We start from the raw sequence: 22,695 nt of genomic DNA, 5'->3' as shown, positions 1-22,695 counted from the left end.
ACAAAGTGACCATTCAACTCCTGGGGTTGAGGGCAAAGGGCCATGCTAAGCAGGAAAGTGTCCACAAATACCACCATGGATTAGCCGGCTGCAGGGTACATCTACAGTGGGTCATGTCACCGGGAGTAAGGACCTGTGCCCATATACTGAGAAGAGAGGAAAAGCCTTCCAGTCAGTCTAAGAACACAGGTAACTTAACCAGCTTCAACAAGAGCCCAAACCCTTTTGCCCTGAGCAGCAAACAGAGTGGTCCAATCTCCAACCCCTCTGCTCTCCCACTACACAACTGGAGAGAACATGGGACCAAGCAACCCTCAAACTGGATGGTGGTGGAGCTGACAACGCTTCAGAGGTCACCTGTCCACATCCCAGCAGCTCGGACCTCTGCCTAGGAGGGTGGGAGCTCAGCAACATTTCACTTCCTTAGTGGGATGCAGCTCAGGGCCCTCTTCATAGCACCCAGAGCTGTAGTTGCTACGGGCTCCCACCTCCCCAGATGCCCTACTGACAGCCAACTCAGAGCAGGTGTCTTTTAGCTAGTCCTTTCTGGAAGCGGGTACAAGAATACTCACACAAACCGAGCTGGCTCAACCCAGGCAAGAACACATAGGTCGGGATGTGGGCCTGGCCTTTTATGCAGCTGCCTAGTGCCATGACAGGGCCTATAGGCTCTCAGACAAATGACTGATAAGGCCAAATCCTTAACCACAGCTACTGTTTGCTGGGCATTGGTAAAAAGGTATCTACTACGAGTATTTACTCCATCCATCCCAATCCATCCCAATCCAGTCCAATCCATCTATCTGTCTAGCCATCCATCCAATCTATCTATCTAATCTATCTTTTGTATTGGCAGGGTCTCACTATGGTGCTCAGCTTAGTCTTGAATTCCTGGGTTCAAACGATAATCTGACCTTGGCCTCCCAAAGTGCTGGATTACAGGCATGAGCCATCAAGTCCAACCCATTATTTCATTTTAACCCAAACTTACGGGGGCCTGAATCATTTTTCCCCCTTTAAAAACAGGATAAAATAACTGAGCTCAGAAGGGATGTGATTTTTCCGAGTCAGACAGCTAGGACTGCAAAGCTACGACTGAAACCCAGGTCTGACCAAAGCCCTTGAAATAATACACTCATCTTTCTTCCTGATAAGGGGTGGGCACCTCAGAAATCGGTTCATGGACCACCACATAACCTCCAATGGGAGTAAAGCACACAGCTTCTACCTATAACTGAAAAAAAGAGGCTCTCATGTGACCCCTGGATGTGAGAAAGGAAGCAGCATGTCATCCTGGGAGCTGCTGTCAACCATTTTGCCACCATTAGGGAAGCTGGCCAGAGAACAAAGCTAACATGCAGAAGGAGGCAATGGGAACAAACTACAGGGAAATAGAGCTGGAATCTTGATCAGGCTGCACTGGAAGACTGATTTTCCACGAGGCTTTTCTATATACAGTTGTTCCTTGTTATTCCTTTTTATCACAGGGGATTGGTTCTAGGATCACCACCCACTTACCACCCCACCAATACCAAAGTCCTTGGATGCTCAAATCCCTTACATAAAATGTAGTAGCACAGCTGATCCTTGAACAACACACATGAACTGCATGGGTCCACTCATATGCAGATTATCTCCTGCCTCTGCTGCCCTACACAGCAAGACAACCCCTCCCTCCACTTTCTCCTCAGCCTCCTCAGCAAGAAGACCCTTATGATCCACTTCTACTGAACACACAGGAAATACAGTTTCTCTTCCTTATGATTTTCTTAACATTTTATTTTCCTCTAGCTTACCTAAGAATACAGTATATAATAGAGATAACACACAAAATATGTGTTAACTGACTTTATGTTATTGGTAAGGCTTCTAGTCAACAGCAGGCTATCTGTAGTTTTTGAGGAGTCAGAATTATATACAGATTTCAACTGAATGGGGTGAGGGACAGCCCTAATCCCTGCATTGTTCAAGGTCACTTGTGTTTGCATATAACCTATGCATATCCTCCCATATGCTTTAAATCATCTCTAGATTATCTGATACAATGTCAATACTCTGTACGCGGTTGTTATACTGCATGTTCATTGTATTACTTTCTATTGTTTATGTTATCTTGAATGTTTTCAATCTGGTTGGCTGATCATGGATGTGGAACCTGCAGATATGGAGGGCTGACTGTAAATGTGTTTCCTTTACTGTTTCAGTCAGTGAGATGTGTTTTCTGTTACTTGCATTTGAAAACATCTGACAAGGCTGATACAGAAGGTTTGAAGGTGTACAGCTAGGAAGGACCTTGGAATTACCTAAGCCTCTGATTACACAGATAAGAAAATGGAAACCGAAAGTCATCAAGTGATATGTCATGAAGTCACACACAGTTAGTACTTGAACTAAGATATAGAATCCTGGGTTCTGAGGGGACCTGGCTGTCACCTAATCTAAACTTACCCTGCTCCCACCCACAAGCAGACAGCCTAGGACAGAGCTAGTTGCTCAAGAGTAGTTAGCAGGTGGTGGAGGTTGGGGGAAGAGTAGCTAACCGGGCAGCAGAGGTTGGTCCCTGTGTTGCTACTCAGCTATTCAACCAGGCTGCTGGGCATCCCCCAGCAAACTTCATCTGCTCTTCAGGTAGCCTGGCTTCAAGCTGGGCTCAGTGGTGGCACCATCCCTCCTTGGGCATGGATAATGCTGTGCTAGCAACCCCCCTACTCCTAAAGGATGTGTGACTCCAGAGCAGAGGCCAAGGCCATGCAAGGTAGCGACCTGCTAACCAGAGGTGGGGGAGGCATGTGAGCTCAGAACATTGGTCCTGGCCCGTCTCAGCCCTCAACCCTGTCACTGATGGAGAGATTTAACAATGGTCCAGAAATGCAGCTTAATCAGAAGCTGCTGCAGCAACAGCTAACAATGATTAAAAACCACCAGGCTTGCCAATAAGGGGTATGGGCTGGGGGTTAGTAAGAATTGGCACCCCACAGAACTTTCTTCCCAACCTGATTCATACCTACTACTTAACTTTGAACAAAGCTTCACAGATTCATTCCATGGGGGAATCCTGCTTTAAAAGAGAGATGCCTGTAGAATTTGGAGCATATAAAAACCCAAAGAATTCACATTAGAAGAATTTTGGTTGTCACAGACAGCTTCACTAAAAGATTTCTTTCCATACAGCTTCTCCTAACACATTAAAGACCTGGCTATTGTTACCTAAGAGGCAGGGAAGCTAATCCCTTAGGCACTTTAAGATACTAAATTAATTTTAATGGTAATGGAAATATATAATTAGAAGGCTCCAAATCTGAATAATCTAGACTTTCAAAACCTCTGACCAATAGGCATCCAAGTCAGAAGAAGCCTGACTCCAGACAGGCCTCCCCCAAACAGACCAGCAGAAGGATCAAACACCTCACAGTCGCCCACCCCATGCCTTTCAAAGCCTTGCACCCATCTTGGTCCAGCTATCCCAAGTTTGGCCAAGTCCCAGTGTGCAGGGCTCTGAGGTCAGGAGGACAACCTTTATCCTCCTCAGCCTCCCAAGAGAGGGCCTTGGTGGCCATCCTGACTGGCCACAAGAGCCTGAGCCACGTCCTGCAAGCAGAAAGTCACCTGTGAGACTGAGGGACACTATCACAAGATTGCAAAGTGCTATTTTTTGGCAGGCAGGAGATGGCGAGCTAGGGTGTGGTAATGGGTGATGGGGTGCTGCCTCAACTTGGGAGCTCACTGCAGTCTGGGCAGTTAAGACTGAGGCAGGACCCAGAGGACAAGAGGAACCTTCTGGTTTTCTCCCTAGTAGTTCAGCAATGCTGCACAGGCAGAAAAGGACGCAGGGACCATGACCTAAAGCCACAGCCTGGAACAGTGAGGGTCACACAGTGCCACTGCAGCCCCAGAGTGGCCCTGAAGACAGCTGGGTGCAGACAAGAGTGATGCGGCAGCAGGCATGCACACAGAGGATGGGACGGGGCACCAGCACATGGGCTTGTCTGTCTGGCCCCGTCTCTGCCCCACCACTTCCAAGACACCTCCTATGGGGCCAGACAGCGTGTGGCCGTGGTTTCACAGACTCAGCTCCAGCACTCAGGCAGTGTTCTGAGCTGAAGAGCTCACTCAGGAGTGAGCACACAGGGCCCCTGTGGGCAGTGCAGTCTGGAACACCCACTCCCGCTTATCTGCTCTGCCTACGTGCAGAGGATGTTCTTCCCCATATTCCTTCATTGCCTGTTTTTGCCCAGAGGGAAAAATCATAGAGGGGTGATGGGAGGAGGGTTCCAGAAGTTTCAGAATGTTTTTCTTCTTAACAGACCTATTACTACCAAGGACGAAACTGAGTCTGAAAATCACACGGATGTGATGTGGCAGAGCTTGACTTGAATCTGGGATGGACTCCAAAGCTCATGCCCATTCTTCTAAATGCCCCTTTCTCCCTGGAATTCACTAAGGGCCTGAAGTCCCACACTGCTTTATTCGCTCCAGAAAGGCGAGGCATTCTCAAAGCTTTAGAAAACAAAGCAATTTACAGGATTCTTTCGACGGGAGTATGAAGTGGAAAAAGTGGTAGGAAATGCTTTTCCGAAGTGCCAGACCAATCCTCAGTCCTAGCCTCTGGCCCGTGCTCAGCTCTAAACTCACCCAGAAAGCACCATTCCTGCAGCACCCTTCAGCCACAGCCCTGGCACGGCCATCCTGGCTGAGCTGCTCCCTTTCCAGGTGTGCAGTCACCACCGTTTGTCCCAGCCACACACATGTAGCTCATCTCCCTAACATCTGTTCTCACTGCTCCACCAATTCAGACTTGAGATGTGAGAGCCAGAAGGGACTCAGAATCTAGATCCATCTCTTCAATCACAATGGGAGGTGCGCCTAGGGGGCTGGGATCTGCCAAAGGTAACAAGTGGAGGCAGTCCCTATTCCCCACCATCACATCACAGCCACAGCACTTCTGGGTTCCCCTGCATTCTGCTAGGGTTCGAGGAAGGAGTCTCAAACCACTCTACAAATCAGCCCTTGCTTTATTACCAAACACTAACCCATCCTCCAAATACTGGGCCTGCAAGCTTAGAAACCCCATCTTGAGACCCTAGCTCAGGTGCTGGGCCCCCGACCCTCCAGTCTTATTAAGGGGGAAAGCTAGCCACTTCCAACAGCAAGGGCTTTGGAGCTCCTCACCTGGGTTTGGGGACCTCCAGGGGACTGCTACCCATCCTGAAAAAGTTATCAGAATGGTTTGAGGATGAGGAGCTGGAAGACCTGGCTTCCACCAGCCCCTGGTGGGAAGGCAAGCGGTCCTCTGAGGGTTGTGGCCGGTTCCAGAGGACACTCTGTGGAGAGGATGAGTGGCTCTTCCTCCTGCAGTGGAAGGAGCAGGGCTGTGAGCCAGGGGCCACTGCAGGCAAAGCCCTCTGCCCACCCTCACTGAATTTCAGGCCCAGGCTTTACTTCCACTGGGAAAACGTCACATAGGAGTGGGCAAACATTAGCACTCTCTCCAGCTCAGGGCCATGGGTAGCAGGGCTGGGTCTTTATGGAGGGTCTATGGCATCCAAATCACACCAGCCTACTGGCCTCGAAGTATGTGCTAGAAAATGATTCCTCACTGTTCAGTCACTGCCCACCTCCATATGTTATGCAAAATCTTTTTTTTTCCTTCTTTATCTCCCCCTAAGAGACAGGGTCTTATTATGCTGCCCAGACTGATCTCGAACTCCTGGGCTCAAGTGATCCTCCTGCCTTGGCCTCCCAAAGTGCTGGGATTATAAATATGAGCCACCACTCAGGACTGTGCTATACAACATCTTGAGCCATATGTCTATGGTGAAAGTCATCAGGGTCTCAATTTCATGAAATTCTCAAAGGAGCTGACCTTCAAACAAGTTCCCAATTCCCTATCATCTTATACCCACCTTTTTGGTTTTCTTTTTCCAAAATGGCCCCCTATCTCCCCAACAAATGATACAATGGAGCTCCTCTAATACCAGCCTCCCAGCACCCCCCTGCCCTACCCTGCCCAGCCGCTTCTCTGTCCCACAGGGAGCCCTAGCCCTTTATGCTCCTGGGCCACCACAGGCAGTGCCCTTCACCAACCAGATGGCTGGCTTCCGAGGCCCAGTAGAGACAGCAGGAGCACAGAGCTATCTTCTCAGCTCTTCTGTTGGGGGCCCCCTTTGTTCTCGGGGCTCCAGCCTGACTCCCTGGTGCTGATGGCCCTGGGCCACAGCTGTGAGTGACCTTGGTCCCAGTCTGGCCCCTTACCAAGCTGCCTGAGTCGGCGCTCCTGCTGGGACCAACTCCACGGCCTCATAGGTGAAGCTCCCAGTGGCTCCTGGGGAATTCTCCATGACCAGGGAGAAGTCGCTGCCAAGGCTGGTGGTGCTGCCACGGTCCTTTCGTCCTAAAAGTAGCCAGTGCCATCAGTCAGCATGTTACCTTCTCCCACTACTGGTCCCTCACCTTTTCTATACCACATAACTGGGGGGAAAAAAAAAACAAAACACTCCTAGGACGAACAGTTCCTGCCTGATCTGTACTCGGGAAGATGCATGGAGGAAGGGAAGTCTGTTGGGGCACAGGACTCACTCAGCATGCAGATGTCTTCCAGGGTGAAGCCTCCATCCCGGGCTGGCAAACTCTTCCTCCTAGAAACAGAAACTGGAGCAGTAAATTCCAGATCTATCTGGGGTTTTATTGTCTCCCGTTCCTAATCTTGCCTGCTCTGGAAAGCAGCTCAACTCACTAGCAACTCATGGAGATGGGTCCTAGCCTAGGGAGTGTTATAAAACACCAGGCCCACTGCTGGGACACATGCTGCAAGGCTCTGTACAACACACAGGTGCAGATTTCTGAGGCCAGCAAGGTCTGCATCCTCCTCATCAGCTTGTGCCCTGAGTGTTCGCGTTCAAATCTGGCCCAACATGCTTGTAGCTCGGATTAGGAAGGCAAACCAACTCAGGCAAGACCCCAACTCTCACAGGGGTCCTAAGGCAGTTGCCAGCCAAGACGCTTGCATTTCCCAGGCTGGAAGCAGCCTTCTGCCCCTTTGTAGGGGGCTGCAGTGTTCAGCCACACTTTCTGCTATAGGCCATGGAGGGCAAGAGTCAGCTTGAGCGCACTGGGAGTTGAGAGTCCTCCTACTCCTGGGCTGGCTTCTCCCTGCAGCAACGCACCTGTTCTCTTGGCCATCAGAGACCACTCATCTGTCCCAAAGCCTGTCTGCTAGTGTGACTCCAAGTTGACCCCAACATGGCCTTCCCTGCAGAAGAGCCTCTTCACCAGTGGCCTTCAGCAGGGACTGCTACCCTGCCCTCAGAGCGAACGCAGGAGGGAGCACCAGCCCAACAAGCAGGGAGGCAGGGCAGGAATGAGGTGGCCAGCCTCTGCCTGCCAGAGAGCAGCCCTTCTCAGAGTGCCCTGGCCCAGCATGACACGTGCAGGCCTCCACTTACCTCTGGGTCTTCAGAGCAGAGAACTCCTCGGAGGTAATATGCTTCAAAAAATTGAAGCAGAAGAAGAAAATCTAAAGGAGAGACCAAAGAGCAATGCACAATGAGAAGAACCGAGGAGGCAGAACTCCCAGGAGAGGGCAGCCAGCCACTCAGGTCAAGGCCCCTGCTGGACAGTGGCCCTGCTGTGGGACTCTGTGGGTGTTCTGGTCCATAAATGGTGTGGGTGGTACAGAGGCCTTGGCAGGGCCTGGCAGATGCACTTGGACCGGGGGAAGGCAGGAAGGGATTTCCTTCCTGGGACTGCCAGGGTTAAGCCAGCAATTTTTGTTGTTGTTGTTTGTTTTTTGAGACGGAGTCTTGCTCTGTCACCCAGGCTGGAGTGCAGTGGCACAATCTCGGCTCACTGCAAGCTCCGCCTCCCGGGTTCCCGCCATTCTCCTACCTCAGCCTCCCGAGTAGCTGCGACTACAGGCACCCACCACCACACCTGGCTAATTTTTTGTATTTTTAGTAGTGACACGGTTTCACCGTGTTAGCCAGGATGGTCTCGATCTTCTGACCTCGTGATCCGCCCACCTTGGCCTCCCAAAGTGCTGGGATTACAGGCGTGAGCCACCACACCCGGTCAGGCCAGCGATTTTTCAAACTATCGTCAAATTCAACATGTGTGTTCTCAAGTGGTTAAAAAGGATAAATTGAAATGGTACCCTCTCCACTCTTCTAAGATTCCCGGGGAGAGACGCTAACAGGGAAGGACAGCTGCGGGAGAGATGACTTGGGCACAGGGAGAATAATGAACAAAGCAGGAACATAATGGAAGGCAAAGGAATCACATTTTTTAGGAGAGGCACCCAAAAATACTGGTTCAGAACTAGAGGTGTGGGCAGCCTAGAGGTGTGGGCAGCCACTGTCTGGTCTAGAGCCTCCCTTGCTGAGAAGCTGTGAGGGTCAGGTCTTAAGCCTGAGATGGGCACAGGCAGGAGGCTCCTGACCCCACCCATATCCCCACCTCCATGAGCAATTATCTTCTTCCTTTCAGCCAGTGCCTAGCCTAGGGGCCTCCAGGAAGCACACACCAGGCTTCTGTTTCTGTGGTGATTCCCAAAGGCCTGGCCCATGAGCCCCTCCCTCAGAGAAATCCCCACTTGGCATCCCACGAGCCCTGTCAGTTTCTTCTCTCTTTGTGCCCAGGCAAGGAGCTTCCCCGCACAAGGAGAGGGTTGCCCAGGTCGGGTCAGTATGAAAATATTGTGTTACATAAGATTAAACAGGTGTTTTCACTGCAGACTTTGTAGTCTTTAATATGCTAATATGTTCCTCGAACCTCCAAGGTGAGGTGGGGAGATGACACAATCATGTTTAACTAATAGGCCTGGGGTTTTTGCTTTGGACACATCAGTGTCTGGATTGTCTCGGGGGTGGTAAACCAAAGGTCCTGAAGACGAACGCTGCAGTTGAGGAGAGCCTCTTGTCTACATGGAGAGATGCCAAGGGCTCAAACTCAGACACTACTTGGCTCAGCCCCACCCTCTGCAGGCAGATCTGGTCTGCTTTGTGGGGGTAGGGAGATTACAGGGAGGGTAGAATGTCCCGGAGCTCCGGGCAAGTCCCAAAATGAGAGGCTACAAAGAGGCTTCTTTAAGCACTGATTTCAATGCCAAAGTCACCGCCTCTGAGGAAGTTCATGGGGGCCTCTGAGGAATAGGCTTAGAGCTCTACAGCCCTGGCAGACGCGGTAAGTGTTCAGAAGAAGAGATTTGGAAGGGGAGAGGAGCAGCTGAGACGGAGGAACAAAAGGAGGAGGCGCGAGATAAGATGCCCAGGAAGGAAGCAGCCTCACGAGGGTGAGAAAGATGAGAAACACACTTTGGGAAAATGGGGGAGTGGGGGCCAAAGAGAAGGAGCTGGCACTGTGGGACAGCTTCCGTGCTGGGCTTCTGGACTCATTCTCCTAGTGAGGCAGCACGCTTGACACCAGGAGACTCAAGGTGAAGCACATCACCCAAGGTCACCCAGGGAGTAAGGGGGCCAACTAGGGAACACACTCAGGGCCGACTCCAGACCTGCATGTGATGAAAACAGGCACTAACAGGTAAGGCCTGTGGAGAGTGGCTGACAGGATGGGGGCGCAGAGGTGGCGACGGGTATGGGGTACAGAGTACTGAGCACATGGGAAGAGGAAGGAAGAGCAGGTCCAGAGGAGAGGGGACCTGGAGGCAACCATCAGGGGCAGGACCCTGCTGCCGGGCACCCTGACATTGAAAAGTGGCTGAAGGGTGTGATGGGAGGGTGAGGAAGAGAAGTGCTGCTGCATTTTAGCTGCAGAGACGAGGGGAACAGAAAAGACTTGTAAGATGGTTCGAGAACTGAGCAGAGAAAACGAATGGCCTGTGAGAGGAAAGATCACAGGCAGCCAAGAAGCTTTGTAACTGCTCACCCCGACGTGTGGGCTTGTATTATCTCCATGGCACAGGCCCACGAGGCCCAGAACAGACAGCTACTGTGTGGGTGCTTGTCCTGCCATGCTGCCTCAGGAGGACAGGACAGGGGGTCACATCCCTGCATACCTGGGGCAAGGAGCTGTCCCTAAAACATGGAACTCAGACAGGCCACCCCCTGCCCCTCTTTCAGTGCTGAGCTGTGCCCACAAATCATAGGTGGCACTCACCTCCTCCCCTTTGCTAAGCCGATCTACCAACATGTGCCTGAAAAAAAGAGGGCGGAGAGGCAAAGTCAGTAGCACCAAGATGACAAGGCCAAGAGGACAGGGTCACCAGACACAGACTGTGTCACTGGCACCAGCATGGCAGATGGGGCCTGATCAGCAGCTTTGGTCCTTCTCAAGGGGTAGAATTATCCTTACCTCCAACCCCTGTCAAGGGAGCCACCACACAACTCACATACAGAAACTGTTACCAAGGCCCCAAAACCCGACTCCTGCAAAGGCTTACCCAAAGAGGAACCAGTCATAGGCCACAGTGAGGTAGAGGATCTCAGCGGGCTTCAGGGACGTGTGGATGAGCCCATCCTGGAAGAGACCACAGGAGATGTGACAGAGCCCTCTTCTTGTCCCCAGGAGCTAAACCATAACCAGACCCAGTGACAACGCAAGCTGACGAACACCCTGAAGGACAGGGTTAAACACATCTGCTCTGAGCAATGGCATCCCCTGCCTCAACCTGTCTGGAGACAATCCTAACACACCCAAAGAGCAGAGCGTGGTAGGGGCCCACTCATACTCACAGCCCATAAGGAAAGGCGCAGGAGGGAGATGAAGAGGGGGGTCCGATCCCAGCCTGAGATACAGTGTACCAGCAGCCCGCTGTCATCTACTCAGGAACCACAGGAGAGGATGCCCAGGAGAGAATCAGACATGGGCCGATGAGCAGGCAAGTACCACCACCCTGGTCTGGTGGAGAGAGCCAGGCCCCACCAGCTTCTGTCTTCCCCAGTGGCCTCCCCACGGCTCTTCTCCAGCCTAGTCCTAGAACGGGGTGAGTGGCAGGCATCTGGCTTTGTAGCCTCCTTTCTTCCTTTCTGGCTATAGTTCTCAGTGTACTTCTGGGGACACAGTGCAGCCTGCACAGTCCACTTTGCGCAGGTCATTTAGGCAGGGCTGACATCCCTACCCAGTTTCTCAGAGGGCACTACAAGTATTTTTTTGGGGGCGGGGAGTGGGCAATTTTTCAGTGTGCAGGGCTGCATGAGTTGCAGGACAATGACTATCCCTGGCCAACTCCAACCACATGCTAGTACTACTTTCCCCATCCTCTAGTTTCTACAGCACCCAATATGCCAGACACACATTTCCAGAAGTGCTTTGAGGGGTAGGTACTGCCCCCAGCTAGAGAACCAGTGCCTGGCTCCAAGGGCTGGCATGTGACTTTGTGGCAACTCTCCCTCCAGTGACTAGTTCAAGGATGGGCACTTAACCCCAACTGGGCCAATGAGCATGGGCTCAGACTTTTACTGGAACTCCAGAGACTGAGGCAGTCTCCCCTGGTGGAGCTAAGATGGCGGAAGACAGGTCTGGAATGGCTGCCAGCCATGAGGCCAAGACAGTGGTTTTGAGAAACAAAGAAAGATTCTTTATGGTGTTCACCTGGCTCTGTTCTTGGGCCTTCTTGGTTCCATAAGCCAATGCATTTCCATTAGTTTGAGCAAGTGCAACTCCTACAGAAGTCCTGATTGCTACCAGGGATTTAGAGTCCGTCTGCTCTAGAGACATTGAGCAAGCCAGGCCCATCCCATCAAAACAGCCAAACTGGGTGGAGGACTCTGGAGAACAGGGCCTCTACAGGCTGTGTGCATCCGCTGAGCAGCCAGGATTGATTCTCTCATCTCATGCCTCATCTTTCTGAATGGGAGGCCCATCCTGGCCCCACACACAATGCTGATGAGCAATGCTGAGCCAGTGTGAAAATACCCTGTGCATGGCAGAGATGGTAATGAGTTCTTAATTTTGTTTTCCAGGATTTTGAGGACATGGAATAAAGCCACCAATGGACAAATCCCACCCAGCCTCTGGGATTCTAGGAACTCCCCAAATCCCTCTCTCACAGTGCAAAAGTTAGGTGTGTGACTCCAACAAACATACAGTTGAGGCAGAATGAACTGGGAACTCCCCAAGGGTGCAGTGGCTCGAGGGATCTGGAGGAGACAGACTCACCATCGCTGTTAACTAAGGAAAGCAGCAGCTTCAGGTAGTTTTGTGTTTGTTGCACCAGGTCCCAACACTGTTGGAGAAAATTGAGAAGAAAAGGGGTCTAAGAATGGACATTGGCCGGGCGCGGTGGCTCAAGCCTGTAATCCCAGCACTTTGGGAGGCCGAGACGGGCGGATCACGAGGTCAGGAGATCGAGACCATCCTGGCTAATATGGTGAAACCCCGTCTCTACTAAAAAATACAAAAAACTAGCTGGGCGAGGTGGTGGGCGCCTGTAGTCCCAGCTACTCGGGAGGCTGAGGCAGGAGAATGGCGTAAACCCGGGAGGCGGAGCTTGCAGTGAGCTGAGATCCGGCCACTGCACTCCAGCCTGGGCGACAAAGCGAGAGTCCGTCTCAAAAAAAAAAAAAAAAAAAGAATGGACATTAACTCAGATTTAGAATTTAAAGTATTTAAAAAATAAAATGGCCAGAGTTATTCTGGGGCAACTACACAAGGCCCTTGGTCACAGACCACAGGTTTTGAATCCCAGATAATCTGGGACATTCATATTCCATCTCCAGCAGCTCCTACCACCTCTCCCTGCACCCCTCAGCCTGTGGACCCCCTACTCAGTGTGTTCTGACCCAATGTGAGAGTGAGGAACACAAAGGGATGCTGAGGCCAGGGTGATCCAGAGCCCCCTGCCCACATTAGGGTCCTCTAAGTGCTGGGCTCCTGGTGTGGCTGTCCAGGAATTCAGTACAGGTAAATGAAGAGCCCTGAGGCTGTGGCCAATGTCTCCAAATGGCCACATAAAAAGATTCATTGCTTCATTTCCCATCACATCATAAAAACTAAAACATCAACCTTTTCAAACATGCTTCATTTGCTTTTTATTGCTATTTACTGCATACTATGTTTTGATAAACAATAAATAAGGAGTCTAACAAGGAAAGTCTTTTTAAAAAGGAAGCTCATGAGGTGGGAGATGGGAAATTAAGCAAAAGTCCTTAAAGATGAGAACCTCTGTCCTAGCCAAAGTGCAAGGTCTAGTCCAGACCCTCTAAGAAACAGCCCACTCAGAACCTGGAACTCCATGGAAGGGCCTGACCCAGTTTTGCGGCACCCTCTTCCCTAGCTGGGGCAGCCTCTGTTCTCTTAAGATACAACTGCTTAGCAGTGTTCTGGGGCTGTGCAGAGAGGACGCATGCCAGCAAGACAGCACTTCCCAGGGGGAGGGGGAACACGGCACCTGTAATTGGAATGGCTTTCCCAGGAACTTAAAACAGGCTCATTTACCTGACCCTCCCACGCCCCTGGAGAGTTCTGACCCACTTTTAGTGGCTCCAGAGACAGGCGCTGCAGTGCTGTGCTAATAAAGTCATTATCAGTAGCTGCACAAGGGATCTCTCAACTCATCTGGCTCAACGTGTCAGACACACCATTGCCGATGGAGCAGTGATTCTCACAGGGCAAGGAAAAGCAGGAGAGGGAGGTAGGAGCTGCACTGCACCAAGCCCAGTGAGCATCAAGTGGGCTGGGGGATGACTGCAGCAGCCGGGGAGGGCAGGCCCCGCTAAGGACTAGAGAGCTGCGGAGTGCCAGCCAACATGATGGCTGTCTGGAGGAGATGCTGACCATCAGGGAGGGGCAGGAAGTTCCCAGGGCTGGGGAGGGCTGGGCTGGTAGAGGCCTAAGGTCACACGGCTGAGCTGAAGGCTAAATCAAGCCCTGCCAGACTCCAAAGTCCACATTCTTAATCATATGCTACACTGTAGTTACTCTTCCTATAACCAGAGTAAGCAGCAGAAGTCTGAGGGGACTGCTCAAAGTGAGGACTGAGGAGATAAGCTTTAAAAAAAACAAAACAAACAAACAAACAAACAAAAAAAACTAGGCTCATGCCTGACTCTCTCATCCTATGTGCATCATGAAGAAGTCTCTGGGAGCTGAGTCAAATGCCATGCCTCTGCTTATGTTTCTATGCCTAGAGTACTCTTTCTCCCAGTTGGCAAACTCCTATTCATCCTTCAAAGGCCCAGCCCAATTATCTTCTCTTTGGGGCTTCTGTGACCACTGCTGTAGACGATGGTTATGTTGTTGCCTATTTTCCTATTCTAATCTCCATAAGGGCAGAGGCTGCTTTGGCATCTCTAAGGCTTAGTGTTCAGGGACTAGGAGGTCACTGCAGAATGTTCCTTGCTGCCTGTTCATAGGTGGGGCAATGCTGAGTGCCTGAGGGGCAGCAGCCCCAGAGAGGGGTCTTAGTACACAGAAAGGGCGTACCTCTATGGAATTCAATTCGGTTACATGGAGGGCAGCAAGACACCTGTGTCCTGCCACAACTCCTTCTACCATTCATTCATTCATTCAGTGAGCCTCACACTGCATGCCTCCTGAAGGGCCTGGCACCAGGCACACAAGGGTGAATATGACCTCAGCCCTCATGGAGTCACAGGACAGGGGAGACAAAGCTAACCACTGCAGGTGTGCAACTAAAAGGAGACCTCTAGGATGCTGTGCGACCATGTGACTGGAGAGCCGAGCCTGATCTGTAGGGACATCAGGGAAGGCTTCTCAGAGGTAATGACATGAGACAGCATAAGCAACAGAGAAAGGAAACATGTGTTTCTGGCAGAGAAAACAGCATGTGTGAACCTGGAGAGGGTCGCCATTTTTTTTTTTGAGATGGAGTCTCGCTCTGTCACCCAGGCTGGAGTGTAGTGGCGCGATCTCTGCTCACTGCAAGCTCCACTTCCCAGGTTCACGCCATTCTCCTGCCTCAGCCTCCCGAATAGCTGGGACTACAGGTGCCCACCACCACACCCAGCTAATTTTTTGTATTTTTTAGTGGAGACGGGGTTTCACCATGTTAGCCAGGATGATCTCAATCTCCTGACCTCGTGATCCGCCTGCCTTGGCCTCCCAAAGTGCTGGGATTACAGGTGTGAGCCACCATGCCCGGCCATGGGATGCCTTCTTAAGGAGCTGAAGGGAGGCAGTGGGGCTGCAGGAAGATCAGCTGGTCACAAGAACAGGCAAGACCAGACTGCATGGAGCTGGGTAGGCCATGTACAAGCTCTTACATTGTATTGTGAGGAAAATGGGAAGTCAGTGGTAGGTTTTAAGGCAGGGGTGACAATGATGGCCCTGCTCTATCATTTCAGTGGTTGCTATCTGAGCACTTCATTTCTAGTTACTCCTCAGTGAGGCCCCATACTCAGCTGTGAGATGCACTGAGACAGTGGTGGCCTAAGCTAGGCACTGCACGGGAGATGAGGGCAAGAAGGATTGCAGTTGCATCTGGGGCAGAGACTAGAGAACCAATGGGAGCTGGTGATGGATGTGGTGGAAGCAAAGAACTCAAGTTTCAGGTGTCAGCATCTGGGTAAACGGTGGCCATGGCCAACTCTACTCTGGACAGCTTAAGTCTGAGGGGCCACCTGAAGGGACAATGTGTGAAAGGTGATGCAGGTATGGATCAGAGAGGCCTGGCTGTGGGCTCATGGCATGGACGATGGATAAGATCACCTGGGGAGATGGTGAAAAGGAACAGGGTACCAGCACCCCAGGGCTTTGCCGGCAGAAAGGGCAGAGCCCACACCCAGTGAAGGAAGAGGATGCTAGGAGCCCCAGTGAGATAAACAGGTTGAGCAACACCAAAGAGGTGGCCTCTTAGGAGGCACCTGCCTGACTGCTACACTCCAGCCCTGCTGCCTTCACGCCTGCAAGTTTATCAGTGTTCACTTCCCTGAGTTAGCCAGCTAGCAGCCTCTTCATAATTATCATTACAATCTGTCTGGTATTTCAGTTCAGGAGTCCCTTTTAAGCAGTGATCATATTTGAGCCTGGCACAACTCTGAAATAGGTACTGCCAACACCAATTTCAGGGGGAAGTGAGGTCATTTGTTCTAGGTCACAGAGCCTTGCAGGAAGGGCCAGGCAAGCTGGGACCTAGATCTAGGGCCTGCATCTACTAAGCAGAGTACCTCCTCACATGCACCGGACCCCTTCCTAAAGAGGTAAACATCCTTGGCGGGACCAGTGCCTGGAACTGTCACATCTCATTTGCTGAGTAGTTCATCAGATCCAGTTTGTACCTGCATAAGGAGAAAAAATGGTGCCGGAAGGGACCAGAAAGAGGGTGGTTTGGGGCAGAGTCTACTTGACCCCTGCATACAGCACATAAAGAAGGAAACCTGCCGGTTCTTTTATCTACTCAATCTGTCTAGACACAGCCTGGGACATGAGACCACAGCACAGGTAGCCCAAACCTGTTCCTTCTCCAGGCTTCCAGACCATAATAAACTGGCCTGCTTTCCTCTCCAGTGCTCCCTCTCTTGCAAACACCTGCACAGGGGAGACCTGACATCACCCTACTTCATACACTCAAACAGTTGCTGTGAGCATAAACGTTGTGATTAGGGGCTGGATATATACAGAGAAAACAAGATGGACTTTGCTGCTATCAGGACAACAAGAGTACTGACATTGGTGATGGGTTGTTTAACATAGCCAGGTCAGCCTTTCAAAGAGAGAGATCTCAAGGCTAGGTGGGAGCTGTCTAGACCTGGGGACAGGGGAAACTAGCAGGGAGGGAGAATGTTTTCTGTTGCTCACTGGCTCAGTCTTTCAAGTTCTAGGCTCTGTGCCTGCTTCTGTGCTGGGATACACAAACTGTGGGTCCCTGTCCTCCAGGATTTCAGGGAAGCAGATCTCTAAATCAGTGACTACAGCTCAGTGGAAAATTCCATGATGGATGTGCCCAGGGGGTTAATGGGAATATAGATGCAGGCATCCAACTCGCCAGGGATAAGGAAGAGGCAGATCAGGGAAGTCTTCCTGAAGCAGACACTTGAGCCAAAGCCTGAAGGGCAGTTGTCAGCCAGACAAGAGGAAGCTGAGAGGTGGCAGCCAGGCAGAGGCACAGGACATGGGAAAGGTCGCAGAAAAACAAAACTACTTGTTCTGTTTGAAGCAAGTGACAAGCAAAGCTACTGGCAGCCTTCACACTGTGTGGGCTAAGTAAGGGTAGAGAAATGTTTCCAGTAAGACTAGGGGCCCCTTCCATGGTGTGCAGTGACGGAGAAGAGCATGGTGGAAGTAATTTTAACGTTTCTATAATCAAATGAGGTCAGGCAGCTCTGTACTTCCTCTGGCTGAACACACGTTTAAAAGGAAAAATGTAAAAGTAACTAAAGCCCAGATCTGGAATAGCAGACTCTATGAGGTCCTCTGGAAACAGAACCCCCTGGTGGATGCAAATCTTTGAATGAGTCACGTTCAGAAAGCTTTGATTTTCTGGGACATGAGCAAATCAAGAGATAGTTGAACGGACACACAATTCCTCCGTTCTGAGAGGTCAGAGGGCCAAAGGCATCTGAGGGCACAAACCAGCCCATCAGGCAAACACATGAGGACCTTGTGGGGCAGACGTCAGGGGTCTTCTTGGTTCCCACTCCCTTATCCTGCCCTCAATGCTTGAGTCAGGTCCCTCACCTGATACTGGCTCCAGTCAATGTTCAGAGAGTGAGTCAGGAAGTCAGGGATGCTCAGTGGGGCATCAACGTAGTCCTGGGGACAGAAAGACTCCTGTGAGATGTGGGTTGGCCACCAGAGGAGGCTAAGGTGAATGGGAAGCTTGCAGTCCTGAGGCTGTGACTACCACAGGCAGCGCTTGCCTTCCCTGGGCCAGATACCTGTGCTACCTGGGAGTGACAGCTTAAAAATCAATGTGACCAGATCATTACAGCTGAGTAGAGTTTTTCAGTCGGACATTTGATGTTTGTTGCTGAAACATGCAAGATCAATATGTGTTCAGCTTCCAGCAGGTTTTCCATAGCCTGCCCCTAAAGGCTGGGGAAGGCAAAGAATGCTGCCCCCAGCTTTCACAAAGAGAGTACAGAAAGAAGGGCTTTTCCTATCTTGTTTCTGAAAAATTCCCTTAAACAAAAGACAAATAAAGGGGAGAGGAAAGTATAATGATGAAAATTTAACATGTATATACAAGGAGAAGAGGGAGAGAAAGAAAGAAACAATCAGGGGAGAAAGGAAAGAGGGAGTTACTTTCCCCCAAAAGACTGCTTGCTGTTCTCCTTGGTCTTCCTTTACAAAGAGACATAAGACCCAATTTGATGTATGTTATTGCTCATACCTGCTTCCAGTTAAATATGAGCCCTTCTGCCATGTAATCCCGATCTTTATATTCCTTGAAAAATTCACAGCCTGGAAAAGAAGGGCAGAGTTATGACACCTCCCTTCCCAGCCCAAAGTCTTCTGAGATAGCTCTGGCCAGACCCAGGTCCCTGAGTGCTGTGGAGAGGGGGCCGCCAGCTCACACTTCTCCAAACTAGTGGCTCCAGTGAGGCCAAGGCTGACATGGGTGGGCAAAAGCCAGAGGCGAGCCTCTAGAGTCCCTCTGGTTTCCTGGCTGCATGCCTTTTCCACGAGGCACCGTGTGCTCTCAGCCTCTTTGTAACTTTCTCCATCTATGCTCACTGGTCACCAGTCACTTCCCCCACATTGCAAGTCCCTTTGTCCTACAGGTCTCTGTAGTGCCAATCCCAGTAAACAAACGCATGACTCACAACGTGAGCCACTGCAGCCTAGCTGCAGAGGATCACTCCTCCTCATCTCTAAAATGGGGACAAATAATGCTAGCCTTGCAGGCCTTTAGTGAAGACTAAACATCCTAACATACTGGAAAGGCCCATGGACAGTGCCTAAAACCTGGTGTTCAAGAGACACTGCCATGCCCAACAAAGCAAAGAGGTATTTTTCTATATTATTTGGTGGAAAAATCATAAGTAACTCCACCAGGACAAGCCCTCAGGAATAGAGAGAGAGAAACACTGGAGAGAATAGGGCTTTGGCAACATTCCCAGCTTAAAATCTCAGCTTTTTACTTAACACTGTAACGCTGAACAAGTTGTTTAATGTCTCAAAGCCTTGATTTTCTCATTTGTAAAATGGCTGTTTAAGGATGACAGAATACATATAAAACACGTAGCACAGCACTGATCCAAGTGGCACTCAAATGGCAGCACACCATTGTCATCACACTGCCACTGCAACAAGAGCCCACAGTGCCAGCCCACAGCTTGAAGTCAACTACTTTGCTCTGCACTTGGGGTTGGCTGCCTTGGTCACAGAGAATGAGTTGTGCCCCCAGGCTGTGGCCTGCCCCTGCTGAGTCTGACCATAGCACAGTGAGCATCTGGTCCTCCAAGAGCTCCTGGTGGCTTCAAGAAATACCGTGGGAGAAGGCACTTGGCTAGCTTGCAGTTATTCTCAGCACCTCAATCAGGACCTCTACACAAACTTCAGAGGGCATGTAGCTTTGGCCACACCTCCAAGTCTGGTGAGGTCCCAGAGGCAAGAAAACAATCATCCAAATTCAGGGGAAGTACCTGCAAGGATTCACATGGAATGTCGCAGCAATTCTTGGGCCAAGTTCCTGTCTGAGGCCACCTCAGGGAAGATAGGAAAGCTTCCCTGGAGACCCAGTCCATGTTTTCCAGAATTGTCTTTCATTCCATACACACCCTGCACTCTAATCCCCAGGCCTCAAGAAGTCTGGAAACAATCCTCAGTCATTACTTTAGCCTATTCTTGGGAGCCTCACTGGGAGAAAGAAGAATTACAGATCTCAGACAGAGGCCCTGAGTTATGAGCCCAGGTTTAGAAGAGACACCAATTATCTCTCAGAGCTCTTGTGAAGTGCTGTTTTCCCAACTCTAGCTGCTCAAATCAACACTGCAAGCCTTAGGCTGAGTTCAGACCCACCTATGATACAGAAGCAGTTTTTGTGAGAAACAGAATTAAAACAGACTCTACTCAGGGCAATGCCTGATGCTCATTACCTGAATAGGCTTCTGAACCACTGTCAGGCAAGAGGAGAGGGACCAAAAGCAGGATGAGAAGAGCCATTCACTCAAGGAGGAAACAGATTAGATTTGTGCTGCAGAATTTGGGCCCATCTATTTTGGTGTGCTGAAAGAAATGATCCCAGAATACTTCTCATTTCCAAGGGCCCAAGATAGAGTGACACAGCTAGAACTGAGACTACTGAGTACCTGTTTGAGCCTCAAAATCATCATAGGGCTCAACTGAGATTCCTCAAACAGCATCAAAGTGCAGCTCATGACTTGGTTTGGATAATAGTAATTTTATTTTATTTTTCTTATTATAAAGTAAGAGAAATATGTTTTTTTTTTTTTAAAAAAAACACAAGAACACAAGTCTATCAAATAAAAAGTGATTCTTCTGTTCCCCTTATTTGGGTGTGTAATGGTGTCTCACCCCATCTCCAGCTTTTTTATTTTTATTGATCCTCATTACCCTCCCTAACTGTCAGATGCAGTACATACAAATTTTGGTCTCTTTTGATGTCTTTTTTATGTCTTTTTTGTTTTTATTTTTGTTTTGAGACGGAGTTTCGCTCTTGTTGCCCAGACTGGAGTGCAATGGCACAATCTCGGCTCACTGCAACCTCCACCTCCCGGGTTCAAGTGATTCTCCTGCCTCAGCCTCCTGAGTAGCTGGGATTACAGGCATGCACCAGCCTCCCGAGTAGCTGGGATTACGGGCATGCACCACCACGCTCGGCTAATTTTGTATTTTTAGTAGAGATGGGGTTTCTCCATGTTTGTCAGGCTGGTCTTGAACTCCCGACCTCAGGTGATCTGCCTGCCTTGGCCTCCCAAAGTGCTGGGATTATAGGCGTGAGCCACTGCGCCCAGCTTTTGGTGCCTTCTACAACAAAAAAAGTTTTGGGGAAAGCATTCAGGCATCTTAACATTTTGGCACACTTCCTTTTAAGCCTTTTTTTGTAAGCACGTTTTCCTTTACTTAGTTGAGAGTATACTATGTGATTCTGTATCCTGCTTATCTTAAGCTCTGTGACGTTTTCCGTATCAAAAAGTGTAAGCATTTTCTATTTTTTTCTTTTTCTTTTTTTCGGTAGAGACAGAGTGTCGCTGTTTCCCAGGCTGGTCTTGAACTCCTGGGCTCAAGCAATCTTACTGCCTAGGCCTCCCAAAGTGCTGAGATTAAAGGCGTGAGCCACTGTGCCCAGCCGATTTCCGATTCTTCTATGACTACACTATATTTCATTCTACTGATGGATGTTCCATCATTCAATCATTATTCTGATTAGTGAAAACATTTCTTGTTTTGCTATTACAAATAGACATCATGAAGAACGTCCTCAACACCAAGTGGCTGAATTACAGCCTAATGACCAATTATTAGAAAAATACCTGGGTTAAAGGGTGATAACATTTTGGGAGTCTTGTAACAAGTTGCCAAACTATAGCAGAAAGGACACTGCGCTACTATTTTGGAGCAATGGTATTTATACTTCTAGCAAAACTATTTTTTCCAAACCAAGTCCTACTTGAAACCTAAATTTAAATGAAGTAATGCCTGGTTCCTCAGGCAGTGCAAATCTGCAGAGTTCAGTCTGTGGAACCCCCGAAGCATCTCCTGGGAGCTGGAAACTATGTCTGAAAACTAGCTATGGAGTTACCCAATGGTTCCAGTGTGGACCCCCTTAGGTAGGATACTCCCATCAGTGTGGGTGTGATACTGCCAAGCTCACTCCAGCAGCATTATCATCATCATCATCTGCATCAGCCCAAACTTGCTTTTAGGGAAGAGGAGGTTCCCTGAGGCTTTCCCAACTACTCATCATTGGGCCTTATTTACAGGACACCTGTTATGGAGTGGTCCGGCACTTCACTCTGAAATAAGCACCATTATCTTCATTTTCTCAAGGAGGAAACTGATGCTCAGAAGGGTTACAGGACTTGTTCAAGGAGACACAGTGCTAGGGCTGGGATTCCTGCCCAGTTCTATGTGGCACCAAACACTATGCTAGCAGAGAACGGGGAACAGACTCAGGAGAGGTTGCAGGAGGCAGGGGAAGTCCCCTGCAGAGGTGCCGGGTTACCAGGTGCTGGAGTTTGGATACCACCATCTTGCACATGATGAGGACACCCCTCCTACAAGGCACTAGATGAACCTGCCTGCCCTTGCTCATGGCTATGTGGCCCCAAGATTGAGGAGATAAGGTCCAACACAAGACTGAAGGCAGATGCTGGTGCTGAGAAACAGGAGAGAGGTTTTAAGGAGAAAGAGTATATTACTCCCTGTTGTCTGCTGACAACATCTTGCACTGATGTTAGAGCTCCTTGCCCTCCCTTGCTGAACAGGCAGGTATTGCCAGAAAGCTTGAATGCTACAAACTAGACTAACAGCTTTAATATCCACTGTAGAGAATATAGCCCTGGCCACAGGTTGCACACACTTTTATGTGCCAGGGACAAATGCAGCTTTGTGGATACCAATGTGCTTTGCAACATGGTGTGGCCACTGTCCAGTTACTGGGAACATAGCAATTATGTGTTCTTCTACCACCAGAATAGCCTTGCCTGGGGCAATTTCCATAAATAACTCAATCACTTCAAGACATGCACCCAAAGCGTGACATCCACTCAGGCTAGAGCAGCAAGTATAGTTGCTGACACAGAGTACTAATAATGTTATTTTACACTTAAATGGTATTTTCATGCACAGACCACTTTCATATAAATCAAAACTGAG

The 22,695-nt window shown here is 49.9% G+C and overlaps 1 protein-coding gene across 8 annotated transcripts in view; it reads right to left on the bottom strand.

The window, feature by feature from the left end:
• The window catches only part of MTMR14 (myotubularin related protein 14), a 271,851-nt gene that overhangs the window by 7,409 nt on the left and 241,747 nt on the right, over positions 1 to 22,695 (bottom strand). For 7 of the 8 annotated variants that reach the window (XR_007723174.1, XR_007723172.1, XR_007723173.1 and 4 more), the window contains 10 exons: positions 18,245 to 18,315; positions 17,590 to 17,664; positions 12,112 to 12,178; positions 10,686 to 10,771; positions 10,394 to 10,470; positions 10,111 to 10,147; positions 7,443 to 7,513; positions 6,577 to 6,635; positions 6,253 to 6,391; positions 5,170 to 5,349 (listed from right to left, as the gene is read on the bottom strand). Coding sequence is in view for 5 of the 8 variants with exons in the window: in XM_050778621.1 (XP_050634578.1) it covers positions 5,170 to 5,349; positions 6,253 to 6,391; positions 6,577 to 6,635; positions 7,443 to 7,513; positions 10,111 to 10,147; positions 10,394 to 10,470; positions 10,686 to 10,771; positions 12,112 to 12,178; positions 17,590 to 17,664; positions 18,245 to 18,315 (862 nt within the window). In the remaining 3 variants the exon portion in view is untranslated. The remainder of the gene's footprint in view (positions 1 to 5,169; positions 5,350 to 6,252; positions 6,392 to 6,576; positions 6,636 to 7,442; positions 7,514 to 10,110; positions 10,148 to 10,393; positions 10,471 to 10,685; positions 10,772 to 12,111; positions 12,179 to 17,589; positions 17,665 to 18,244; positions 18,316 to 22,695) is intronic. The other variant, XM_050778624.1, reaches the window with a different exon arrangement.

This window comes from Macaca thibetana, chromosome 2 (assembly GCF_024542745.1).
Source record: "Macaca thibetana thibetana isolate TM-01 chromosome 2, ASM2454274v1, whole genome shotgun sequence".
Classification (NCBI taxonomy): Eukaryota; Metazoa; Chordata; class Mammalia; order Primates; family Cercopithecidae; genus Macaca; species Macaca thibetana.
This window is presented reverse-complemented; position numbering and strand designations above follow the sequence as displayed.